The 13,372-nt window shown below is 37.7% G+C and overlaps 1 protein-coding gene across 1 annotated transcript in view; it reads left to right on the top strand.

The window, feature by feature from the left end:
* Positions 1-9,965, top strand: part of LOC107550837 (serine/threonine-protein phosphatase 6 regulatory ankyrin repeat subunit A-like) — a 35,764-nt gene extending 25,799 nt beyond the window's left edge. Inside the window, exons 19-28 of the mRNA XM_016232236.1 lie at positions 2,219-2,306; positions 2,398-2,515; positions 2,628-2,847; positions 7,268-7,355; positions 7,441-7,524; positions 7,613-7,758; positions 7,861-7,943; positions 8,064-8,146; positions 8,229-8,320; positions 9,182-9,965. Coding sequence (XP_016087722.1) covers positions 2,219-2,306; positions 2,398-2,515; positions 2,628-2,847; positions 7,268-7,355; positions 7,441-7,524; positions 7,613-7,758; positions 7,861-7,943; positions 8,064-8,146; positions 8,229-8,320; positions 9,182-9,465 — 1,286 coding nt within the window. The 3' untranslated portion in view covers positions 9,466-9,965. The remainder of the gene's footprint in view (positions 1-2,218; positions 2,307-2,397; positions 2,516-2,627; positions 2,848-7,267; positions 7,356-7,440; positions 7,525-7,612; positions 7,759-7,860; positions 7,944-8,063; positions 8,147-8,228; positions 8,321-9,181) is intronic.
* Positions 9,966-13,372: the final 3,407 nt, after the last annotated feature.

Genomic DNA, 13,372 nt, shown 5'->3' with positions numbered 1-13,372 from the left:
TTATGTTTAATGGTTGTTTTAATGGATGTCATCAGGCATATCATGGACATCATCAGGCTCTTGAGGTACTGGTTCAATCTCTGCTGGATTTGGATGTGAGAACAGCACAAGGACATACGCCGCTGGACCTGGCTGCCTTCAAAGGCCACGTTGAATGTGTTGATGTGCTCATCAACCAGGGGGCTTCCATTCTAGTGAAAGACTACACGCTTAAACGCACCCCCATCCATGCCGCTGGTACGAAAGACTAATGAGATTACATGAAGTTCAGTTATTTGCATAGTTTTACTAACACATCAGTTGTGAATCAGAATTTTTTCTTTTTATTGGTTAATTATAATGAAAAAATAATATTTTGGAATAAAACTCAGTATCAGGAAACTGTCCTGTGGCCAACCAATATGGATTTTTCAGTGGTGATACTGATAACTGGAGAAAGATATAGCTGATTTTTCATTTTTATTTTAATTATTTATTTTTGTATTTATTATAAAATAATCAACCACATATTAATTGTTTATTAAATATTACAATTGTTAAGTAATATTTAATGTTTATTACTATTAATTATTACTATTTCTTTGGATATATATTTTTAAATATAAAAGTGCATATATACTAGAGGTCGACCGATATGGGTTTTTCACTGACCGATGCCGATATTTAGAAATCAGGGCAGCCGATGGCTGATATATGATGCCGATTTTTTTTGTCTGATATGTTTGGCCGATTTTCTCTTTTTTTTTTTATTAAATTATTTTTTTTTTCATCTCATAAAAGTGAGTTTGAGCAAATGATTATTGCAGGGTACAATATAGTAATAGTAGTAGTAGCCTAATTTAGAGTAATAATACATGGCTCAAAACTTAAGCACCTTCTCAAAACCATTCTGAAGCATGCTTTTTGTTTATGTTTGCTGACAGGCACCAGTGTTTCCCACAGACTTGCAAATGCAAATTGATTCTCTGCCAGCGGGAGATATAGCGGTTTCCCCGGTAACGGCTGTAATCAAAACGCTACTTTATCAGGCATTACAGTGAAGACGAAATGAAAATGACATCGGTTCTTTTCAAAGATACATTCATATAAAAACACCCGTGCTGAATTTTAATTTTGAATGTGAAGCGCTCATTTCTATTTGTGGCGTTCAGTTTTGATATTGTGACTAGCCACCACAAATAACTCAATGTATAGGAATGTATAGCGATGACATCATGGATGCTATTGTCAGACCTACACACACATTTCATGAGGAAAGTTAACGTCCACGTTATAATCAGCCCAGAAGTTTCATCTGAATTGAACGTGTTTCTACTTTCACATGCAAATGACTTGTTGCACTTATGAATATGATAACTTTCCGGCATCAATTCTGGTAGGGTAAAACGTAATTACGCTTTTGAAACTCTCTGTTTTGCCCTGCCATCATAAGCTGAAGCTGTGTGTGAACAAGCCGTGGCTGCAGAGTGTGAGCTGCTCCGTCTCATGCAGCCTCAGAGGGAGTTCCGCAACAACGCTTAGCTGCCCGCTGGTGCGCCTGCCTTTAAATCAGCCTAATTTGCAACACAATTGGCCGATGCGGATTAATTAAAAAAATGCCAAAAATCGGCTGATTAATTGGTCGACCTCTAATATATACCGAAATTAAACTTTTTATACATATATTATATATATATGTATGCGTGTGTGTGTGTGTGTATGTGTTTTTCTTCTCGATGGATATGATGAAGGGGGGGATAGTGCATGTAATGGCAATTGATATAAATGAATATAAGCTGAATTATATTATTATATTTCAACTGTTATATATATATATATATGTGTGAATGTTTTTTTATATTTACTCAAAGGATGAGATTCATGATAACAAGTAGTATGTTATGATGGCATTTAATATTATTGCATATTTGTTGAAATTAAAAATTTTCCTAATTATCTTTTTTTTTTTTTTTCATATTTAAAAAAATTTATTGTACTCAAAATTCACACAAGATATTTGGAAACAGAAAATGTTCAAATCTATTGACAACTGTTTATGGATTCTTAACACAAGGCAGAGCTAACACTTCTGTTGTTAATCATATAAGCAGGCACAAGGTTGATATTGTCGGCAGATTTATCATCCTGGTGGATATATATCGGTTTATTGCTAATGCCAGAATGTTTTACTGTGCATGTATGGACATGACACATATATCTCTTTTCTCTTGCCTTGCAGCCACAAATGGTCACTCTGAATGTCTCCGTTTGCTCATCGGCAATGCCGACCTGCAGAGTGCAGTGGACGTTCAGGATGGAATTGGCCAGTAAGTATATGAGACTATTTTCCGAATTCATCTTATAGAAGATAATGGAAATTATAGATTGTGGAGTCTTATTCATATATGTTATTCTCAGGACGCCTCTGATGCTGTCAGTGCTGGGTGGACACACAGACTGTGTTTACTCCCTTATTAATAAAGGAGCCAATGTGGATGCCAAAGACAAGTGGGGCCGCACTGCTCTGCACAGAGGGGTAAATCATGACTGATTTCCTTTGGCACTAGAAGGATTTCTACTGGCACTGGCTCTCACCTGTGCTAGTGCTTTCAAGAGTGGCTCATGGATGTGTTTGTTGTTCCATCCAGGCGGTGACGGGCCATGAGGAGTGCGTGGAGGCTCTGCTGCAGCACAGTGCCAGTTTCATGGTACGGGACTGTAGGGGGCGCTCTCCAGTGCACCTTGCGGCCGCCTGTGGCCACGTTGGGGTTCTGGGGGGCCTTCTGCATGCTGCGCAGTCAGTAGAGACCATTCCTGTCATCACTGACCACCAGGGCTACACGCCCCTGCACTGGGCCTGTTACAACGGTGAATAAACACACTTACCAATCACAGATTGATACACCCTACCTGTTTAAAGGCCTGCTCGCACCAAGACTGATGAAAATAATGCAGGGTTCCCACTCATTGAAATATCAAGGATTTTAAAGGGGTGCTTCAGTGGTTGTTTTCTAGGCTTGATTGTGTTTATGGGGTGCAGTGTAACATGTTAATGCTTCGTTTTTAAAAAAATTCATTATTTTTCACATAATTTACCTTTATTCCACACCGCTCTGTCCCTTCTCTGAGAAACGTGCTGATCAATTTCCTTTTTTTTATGAAGCCCCTCCCTCAGAAATAGGCGATGGTCTCTGATTGGTTAGCTAGCCCAGTGTGTTGTGATTGGCTAAACCGTCTCTAGTGCGCTTCTTAACGTACCGCCCCCTCTCCTCAGTGGCATGTGCTCCGGTTGTATTGTAAACACAGGCGTCGTTTATACCGCTTATCAGTTTGAGCTCGATTGAGAAGCAGAGGATATATATGATGCCGATTTTTTTTGTCTGATATGTTTGGCCGATTTTCTCTTTTTTTTTTTATTAAATTATTTTTTTTTTCATCTCATAAAAGTGAGTTTGAGCAAATGATTATTGCAGGGTACAATATAGTAATAGTAGTAGTAGCCTAATTTAGAGTAATAATACATGGCTCAAAACTTAAGCACCTTCTCAAAACCATTCTGAAGCATGCTTTTTGTTTATGTTTGCTGACAGGCACCAGTGTTTCCCACAGACTTGCAAATGCAAATTGATTCTCTGCCAGCGGGAGATATAGCGGTTTCCCCGGTAACGGCTGTAATCAAAACGCTACTTTATCAGGCATTACAGTGAAGACGAAATGAAAATGACATCGGTTCTTTTCAAAGATACATTCATATAAAAACACCCGTGCTGAATTTTAATTTTGAATGTGAAGCGCTCATTTCTATTTGTGGCGTTCAGTTTTGATATTGTGACTAGCCACCACAAATAACTCAATGTATAGGAATGTATAGCGATGACATCATGGATGCTATTGTCAGACCTACACACACATTTCATGAGGAAAGTTAACGTCCACGTTATAATCAGCCCAGAAGTTTCATCTGAATTGAACGTGTTTCTACTTTCACATGCAAATGACTTGTTGCACTTATGAATATGATAACTTTCCGGCATCAATTCTGGTAGGGTAAAACGTAATTACGCTTTTGAAACTCTCTGTTTTGCCCTGCCATCATAAGCTGAAGCTGTGTGTGAACAAGCCGTGGCTGCAGAGTGTGAGCTGCTCCGTCTCATGCAGCCTCAGAGGGAGTTCCGCAACAACGCTTAGCTGCCCGCTGGTGCGCCTGTCTTTAAATCAGCCTAATTTGCAACACAATTGGCCGATGCGGATTAATTAAAAAATGCCAAAAATCGGCTGATTAATTGGTCGACCTCTAATATATACCGAAATTAAACTTTTTATACATATATTATATATATATGTATGCGTGTGTGTGTGTGTGTATGTGTTTTTCTTCTCGATGGATATGATGAAGGGGGGGATAGTGCATGTAATGGCAATTGATATAAATGAATATAAGCTGAATTATATTATTATATTTCAACTGTTATATATATATATATGTGTGAATGTTTTTTTATATTTACTCAAAGGATGAGATTCATGATAACAAGTAGTATGTTATGATGGCATTTAATATGATTGCATATTTGTTGAAATTAAAAATTTTCCTAATTATCTTTTTTTTTTTTTTTCATATTTAAAAAAATTTATTGTACTCAAAATTCACACAAGATATTTGGAAACAGAAAATGTTCAAATCTATTGACAACTGTTTATGGATTCTTAACACAAGGCAGAGCTAACACTTCTGTTGTTAATCATATAAGCAGGCACAAGGTTGATATTGTCGGCAGATTTATCATCCTGGTGGATATATATCGGTTTATTGCTAATGCCAGAATGTTTTACTGTGCATGTATGGACATGACACATATATCTCTTTTCTCTTGCCTTGCAGCCACAAATGGTCACTCTGAATGTCTCCGTTTGCTCATCGGCAATGCCGACCTGCAGAGTGCAGTGGACGTTCAGGATGGAATTGGCCAGTAAGTATATGAGACTATTTTCCGAATTCATCTTATAGAAGATAATGGAAATTATAGATTGTGGAGTCTTATTCATATATGTTATTCTCAGGACGCCTCTGATGCTGTCAGTGCTGGGTGGACACACAGACTGTGTTTACTCCCTTATTAATAAAGGAGCCAATGTGGATGCCAAAGACAAGTGGGGCCGCACTGCTCTGCACAGAGGGGTAAATCATGACTGATTTCCTTTGGCACTAGAAGGATTTCTACTGGCACTGGCTCTCACCTGTGCTAGTGCTTTCAAGAGTGGCTCATGGATGTGTTTGTTGTTCCATCCAGGCGGTGACGGGCCATGAGGAGTGCGTGGAGGCTCTGCTGCAGCACAGTGCCAGTTTCATGGTACGGGACTGTAGGGGGCGCTCTCCAGTGCACCTTGCGGCCGCCTGTTGGGGTTCTGGGGTTCTGGGGGGCCTTCTGCATGCTGCGCAGTCAGTAGAGACCATTCCTGTCATCACTGACCACCAGGGCTCTGCACTGGGATGCTGCGCAGTCAGTAGAGACCATTCCTGTCATCACTGACCACCAGGGCTACACGCCCCTGCACTGGGCCTGTTACAACGGTGAATAAACACACTTACCAATCACAGATTGATACACCCTACCTGTTTAAAGGCCTGCTCGCACCAAGACTGATGAAAATAATGCAGGGTTCCCACTCATTGAAATATCAAGGATTTTAAAGGGGTGCTTCAGTGGTTGTTTTCTAGGCTTGATTGTGTTTATGGGGTGCAGTGTAACATGTTAATGCTTCGTTTTTAAAAAAATTCATTATTTTTCACATAATTTACCTTTATTCCACACCGCTCTGTCCCTTCTCTGAGAAACGTGCTGATCAATTTCCTTTTTTTTATGAAGCCCCTCCCTCAGAAATAGGCGATGGTCTCTGATTGGTTAGCTAGCCCAGTGTGTTGTGATTGGCTAAACCGTCTCTAGTGCGCTTCTTAACGTACCGCCCCCTCTCCTCAGTGGCATGTGCTCCGGTTGTATTGTAAACACAGGCGTCGTTTATACCGCTTATCAGTTTGAGCTCGATTGAGAAGCAGAGGATATTATTGAAGAGGATTGTGCAGAACCTGTGCAAGCATGGCTTTTAATGGTAGGCCTATGTTTTTTATTTGTTGTTGTCTCATACCTTTAGATACACTGTTATTTCTAAATGCTACTGCTTATGTTAGCTTTTAATATACAGTTGTATCCTGATTAAAGCTTTAATACAATACGGCATGTGCACGCGGGTCCATGTTTAACGCTTCTCATAGCTATGTGAAAATAAGTGTATAATTGTAACAGTTCATTGCTGGAGCTGAGCTCAATGAGAGAGAGATGCAGAGCTGGGCGACGCGCGGAACAGTATTAAGAACCGCTGCTTTAGAACATTGATTTTGAATCTTGTGAATCCATTAGAATCGTTAGAAGACAGAATCGCGATTCATATATGAATAGTTTTTATGTGCAGCTCTAGTTTTCTCTTACTCTTACTGTTTTCAGTTTCTGGTTATGATCTGCTTGAAGGCTCAGGAAGGCAAAACCTCTTGAGCTATGTTCAGATTTAAGGTTTTCTGCCTTTTTAGGGACTTTCATTCACTGATAAGCATAATAATTATAATCTTATTTTAAGCAATAGTAACTGGCATACAAACAGAATCTCTTCTCTCTGTCGATTGGACAAGTCATGGAAAATCATTGGTCAGAAAGGGTGGGAACCCTGTATATGGCACTTTGGTGTCTATTTGTTTGTCATTCTATGCAAAATGTTCAAACCGAAATGAAAGCATGTTGTTCTGAAACATACAGATGTCACTTGCATTAATCCGAGAGACAACTCGTATATAATTATTTATTTTAAATATGGAGAAAAAAAAGTCCAGACTTGTTGGCAAAGGAATGCCGTTTCATTTTAAAATCTGTTGAAATCTCAAAGGTCTGATTTGTTTTGATTAGACCCCACAAGGTGAAATTCCAACCAGAACAATCACAAAAAATTATCCCTATGTCTGCCTTTTTAAAAAAAAAAAAAAAATTATTTATTTTAAATATGGAGAAAAAAAAGTCCAGACTTGTTGGCGAAGGAATGCCGTTTCATTTTAAAATCTCTGTTGAAATCTCAAAGGTCTGATTTGTTTTGATTAGACCCCACAAGGTGAAATTCCAACCAGAACAATCACAAAAAATTATCCCTATGTCTGCCTTTTTAAAAAAAAAAAATTATTTTCTTTGAGCAGGACTCCAGAAGCTTGTTAAATAAACTGGTGTTACACCAAATTCTCTCTCTGCAGGCCATGACACATTTGTTGAAGTGTTGCTGGAGCAGGAGTTATTTCATAAGACTGACGGGAACACCTTTAGCCCCCTTCATTGTGCTGTGTAAGTGAATTTGGTTTGGGTTGTTAGGTGCTTGTGTGTTTAAAAGGGTAAAATATTGAAGTTGTTTTGTTTTTATGACCTTCAGTATAAATGATAATGAAGGAGCAGCTGAGATGTTGATAGACACTCTTAGTCCTGCCATCGTCAATTCAACTGATTCCAAAAACAGGCACTGGTCTTATTCTATTCATTCTTTCATCAGTTTAGATTGATGTGTTTTGTGGTCCCATTTGTAACTATTTTTCTCTCTGTATTAGGACTCCTCTTCATGCTGCAGCATTCACAGATCATGTGGAGTGTCTGCAGCTCTTGCTGGGTCATAACGCACAGGTGAACTGTGTGGATGCTGGAGGCAAAACCCCACTCATGATGGCTGCTGAGAACGGCCAGACTAATGCAGTCGGTAGGACTTTGACACTCAAACCTCTTATGTGTTTCATGTTTATAGTTAACTGAGTTTGTGTTTGTTTTTTGATGTGTCATGATGTCTGTCTGTGGCTGGCAGAGGTGTTGGTGAGCAGTGCAAAAGCAGATCTCACGCTACAGGATGCCAACAAAAACACTGCTCTCCATCTGGCTTGCAGTAAGGTAAGAAACACTGTTCTCTCATGTCTTAATTCCTCATAATATGTAAGGATGTGGTATAGATTGTGTGATGTTCTAATATCTATTACTGTCACTGTATTGATTTTCATTTGATCTCTATAGGGTCATGAAACGAGTGCCTTGTTGATCTTGGAGAAGATCACTGACAGAAACCTTATCAACTCCACCAATGCAGCTTTACAAACGTATGGTCACAAATAATGCACTTACACTGATGTACAAAAATATATTAAAGTATAAGCCTAATATTAAGTTGTCATGTTCCAGGCCCCTGCATGTTGCAGCCAGGAATGGCTTGACTGTGGTTGTCCAAGAACTACTAGCTAAGGGTGCCAGTGTGCTAGCCGTGGATGAAAATGGTAAATGCTGATGATTTATGACCTTAAAATAGGTTTAGAGATGCACGTGTGTGTGTGTATATATATATATATACACACGCACATTGTTTTTCAAATGTTTGTGGCCAGCAAGATTTTTTTTTTGTATGAAATGTATTTTATTCAGCAAGGATACAATAAATTAATCAGAAGTGACAATAATGACAATGCTATAAATGCAATTTTATTTCCTATTCTTAAAGTCCTGAAAAATGTGTCAGTTTCCACAAAAATCTTACGCAGCACAACTATTTAGTTGTTCTTGAGCATCAAATCAGTATATCAGAATGATCATGTGACACGGAAGACCGGAGTAATGGCTGCTAAAAATTCAGCTTTGTCATTACAGAAATAAATTACATTTTATATATTAAAATAGGAAACATTCATTTTAAATTTTAATAATATTTATTGTATTTTTGATCAAATAAATTAAGCATTGGTAAGAATGAGACAACTTTCAAAAAATCTTACCTCAAACTGTAGAGTGGTACTGTTTATGTGCAATTTAATTTTTTTTTTTCTGTGAATTTTATAAACGTTCTTTTTATTTACCGGTAATAAACAAACAAATGGAATTTAGGAAATCTTGGAAATTTTGAAACCATGAAATCATGATATTTTGGTAACAAGGTTTACGAATAAGTAAAACAAAACATTGATCTCCCAATTTGTAATATTTTTATTATGGTTTTTATTACTTTTGTTGTCTTCTGTTTAGGTTGTCTTTGAAAATAATTATCTTATCAGTATCAGTTTTTCTATTACTGCAACATGCTTATATTATATTGTCCCCCATTGTAAAACTGGCCTGACGGGTCTTCTCTCATTTCTTTGAAAAAGGCTACACTCCGGCACTTGCTTGTGCTCCTAACAAAGATGTGGCAGATTGCCTGGCGCTAATCCTGGCCACCATGATGCCAGTGTCTCCCGGCGGAGGTGCGGTGCCTAGCCTCACGTTCAGTGCCATCAATCACTACACCAGCCCCACGAAAAGTGTCACGTTCGACAGTCTGCCCATGCTCCGCTCCGAACACAGCTCCTATTGCAGTTTCAATAGCATCGGTCGCCACGACGGCTTCTACAAGGATGACGAGCTAAACGACTCCGACTCAGAGACTTACTGAGGAGGAGGAAAGGAGAGGCGCACATCTTGTCTTAATTACCCAGCGGCCGACCACTCTGCAGAGCCTTAACAGTCTCTACACACAACGCACACACACAAACACACCTGTATGAGGTGCAGCAGACTGGCCCTCCCAGCCCCCTTATCCATCAGCTCAACCTCTGCCAGCACATCTTGCCCTACACAAATGGTAACAGATAAGTGGGCGGACCTCCCGACATGGCAATAAAAGACAAGAATCAGCGGCCTGGGACCAACTTTTGCACAAGCAGTTTGACACTGTCGTAGTGCACCTGGGATTCGAGATTCAGCTCTCTTCAGATTGAGAGGGAGGATTTGAATCAGTCCCTCGTGAAAGACTGGGATATTTGTGATGCTTTCAACAGTTTCAAGTCAGTGTGCACTTCTGAATCGATCATTTACAACTTGGGGAAAGAAATGATTTATTTTTAAAATACGATTTTAATATCTGTCAAGTTCTCTGTCCCTCTGAGGGGGATATAAAAAAAATCTGAGTTTCAGTAGTTTCAAAACCCAAGGGCAAAATTGAGGACATGAACATCAGCATTGTAATGCTTTTGGCCACAAGCATGAGTGAAGTTAAAAAGCGAACTGTCTCCATCTTCAGTTTTAGGATAAATTATTCTTTTTATCTATGGTATTTATTTTTACTTTCCATATTTCATCATCATTTTGTGCCTTCATAAATTACTGCATGGAGGGAAGGGGCAGCTCGAGAGAACAAATCAATGATGCACAAGAAGTTCAACACTACGTCTGTGAAAGCACTGAAAGTGAAGAGGCAAACGGCTCCCAGCATGCTTTGCTCCAGAATGAGGAACACTGTGTAAACCAATGGTAGAACAGCATTTGATCTCTTTGTATGTTGATATATGAATATAAATATATATTATATTTTTTCTGGCTCTTATTAACATGACTTTTTTTGGGCAGGTATGCTCGCTTTGATTTAGCAAATGAAACCACTTGATCCTCTGTGATGGCTTGTCAGAAACCTGTGTTTGTCTCTTTTCAAGCTTTGATTTTGGAATGATTGAAACTGGAAATCTGTTCAATACAGCTTCCCGATTGAGGGGGTCAGCAGGTGTCTGTTTCCTTTCCTGGGGGAAAGGAGAGTGTTTGGTGCAGTCAAATGCCACTGCTGCCCCCTACTCGCAACCAGAGATTCCTGTATATTTTATGGTTGATTAAATAAATGAGTTCAGTACTTTGAATCGTATTTTTCTTATTATCAAATGTTTAAGAAAACCTGGAAATATTATGGAATTGTTACTTCCAGACCTATCTTAAATAAATTTCAATAGTGGGCAACGTCTCCAAGATGCTTCAAGAAACTTTTCTGCAAAGCTACCTGAAAAACTGTGCAACTGTACCTGCACCTTGTTTTAAATGCAAAGGATGGGCACACCAAATGATTGATATATTATGAAATAACAGAAATAGAATGAGGAACCCTGTATATAAAAACTACATTGAGTAGTGAACCTTTGTTCCATTTTTGTAGCTTTTTTTTTTGTCTTTAAAAAAAAAAGCCAGATAAGTGACCTATATATTTTTTTTTATTAGAGTTATGTAATAAATCTTTTCCTAGTTACATCTTACCAATGGTGTCTTAATTTCTCCTACCAGTATTTGACATTTTAATGTGTTCTTCAGTTGTTTGTCATTTCAAAGGGTTCATGAAGGTTCATTTATCATTTGCCTTATACAACATTTTATTCCTAAAAACATGGCTGTTGACAGTATTTTCTGATTTATGGAGTGATAAAAAGAGATATGTAAAATGCCCTTTGTAAAAAAAAAACATCTAACTATAATATGTCAAAAAAAAATAATGTTTTGAACCTGGCTTTATCCTGCATTCAGATTTCTATTCTGGAAATGTATGCAAATTAGTGCATATTTAATTAGATAATGGCAAAACATAACACTTTAGAAAACCTGTTTGTTGTGTAATCAATCGACTGGGGAAGTATGATGATATCTTTTTGTTCAGTTTTTCACCCTATTCACCGGTGCCTTAAAATGTTGTTGGAGTCTCAAAAACGTTTGTGATAAAAGTGCAAATTTGGCACAAAAGGATAAAGACAAGATCACAGAGACAGAATCGAATCTTGATATTATATGTGTATTATTTACTCAGACACTGTGTATTTGTAACTTTTTTTAGCTTAATTTATTCCTTTTATTCTTAGATTGCAAATATTTAAATAACGTGCACTTTAAATTCATGTTGTCATTTACCTGTCCAATATTTTCACAGTTTTTCCGGATCCTGCAGTCATATCTTGAAGGCAGAGAGAGTGAAGTTCAAGCGATGCATAGGAAAACAAACGTGAAGGAGAACAAAAACAGCAATATACACTCTAAAAAAAAATGGTGCTATATAGCACTACACTCTAAAAAATGCTGGGTTGTTTCAACCCAACTTTGGGTCAAATATGGACTAACCCAGGGGTGCCCAAACTCGATCCTGGAGGGCCGGTGTCCTGCAGAGTTTAGCTCCAACCCCAATTAAACACACCTGAACCAGCTAATCAAGCACTTATAGGCATACTAGAAACTTACCAGCAGGTGTGTTGAGGAAAGTTGGAGCTAAACTCTGCAGGACCGAGTCCCTCCAGGATCGAGTTTGGGCACCCCTGGGTTAGTCCATATTTGACCCAAAGTTGGGTTGAAACAACCCAGCATTTTTGAGAGTGTAAAAGCGGTTATTTGGCTCGTAATCATAGGGGAACCACTTGTAGTGCTATTTAGCACCTATTTTTACAGGTGCTATGTAGCACCTTTGTCAAATGGTGCTATGTAGAACCATAAGAGGTGCCATATAGCACTTTATCTCAAAAATGGTGTTCAACAGTGGTTCTTTGGCTTTTAATCATAGGGACACCTCCTTTGGTACTATATGGCACATATTCTTAAAGATAAGCTTTATAGCACATTTGTCAAATTGTGTCATACAGAACCATTAGAGGTGCCATATATTACTACCATAGATGAGCCAATATGCTTCTAAATAGACACTTTTACTTAAAAGATGAATGATAACTAATCGTTTCTTACCAAATTGCGGCTTTAAAGATTAAAAATCCAAAATACATATGAGAAACAAAATACATTTCCAAAATCTTTTAATTTTTCATATACATATACATTCTTGCACAATATACTCCCCATTTATACACAAAATAACGCAACAAGAAATATAAGTTTAAATACATTCTATAGAAAATACTGGCTATGACAAGTACGACCTCTATCTTCACAATGACATTTATGATGTTTAGTTGTAAATGATTCATAATATTTTCTGTTATAAATGTTTTACGAAGTTCAAAACTAGTTAATAAAAGCAAAGCATGCCATAGATATTGTGTTTGTGTAAGTAATATATTGGTCACTTCGAAGTATCATTCCTCTATAGTTTAAATATTTCCAGTTGTTTCTTTGTTTACTAAATAAATATGAGAATGAAAACAGTGGAATGAAAATTAGATTTTGTTCAGGAGTGTAGATTCTCACAAACAAAGTTCTTAAAATAAATGATTGAAAAATATATTTATATTTATTAAATGCTGATGATTTCTGTATAAATATTCAAATAAATTAGATTAAAATAAAAGTAATGAACACTATATCCAAAACCATGGTTTCTAATACTCTCAGGAATAAACTGACCTTGTTTGACCAGCATGTTATCAATAAACCAGCGACGGAAATTTCATATTAATGAGCGAAATTTGAAAGAAAGCTAAAGTATATAGTATACCAATGAAGAGAAACACTAAATGGGAGAAATATAACCATGTGTTTTTCTTTTCTTTCCTTTTCTCAAACATAAACCTGTAAAGGAGGAATAATAGATTTATTCTTCTAAGAGCAGCAGG

This window comes from Sinocyclocheilus grahami, unplaced genomic scaffold (genome assembly GCF_001515645.1).
Source record: "Sinocyclocheilus grahami isolate Dianchi unplaced genomic scaffold, SAMN03320097.WGS_v1.1 scaffold408.1, whole genome shotgun sequence".
Lineage (NCBI taxonomy): Eukaryota > Metazoa > Chordata > Actinopteri > Cypriniformes > Cyprinidae > Sinocyclocheilus > Sinocyclocheilus grahami.
The sequence above is the reverse complement of the archived record's forward strand: the minus strand, read 5'-3'. Positions and strand labels throughout refer to the sequence as shown.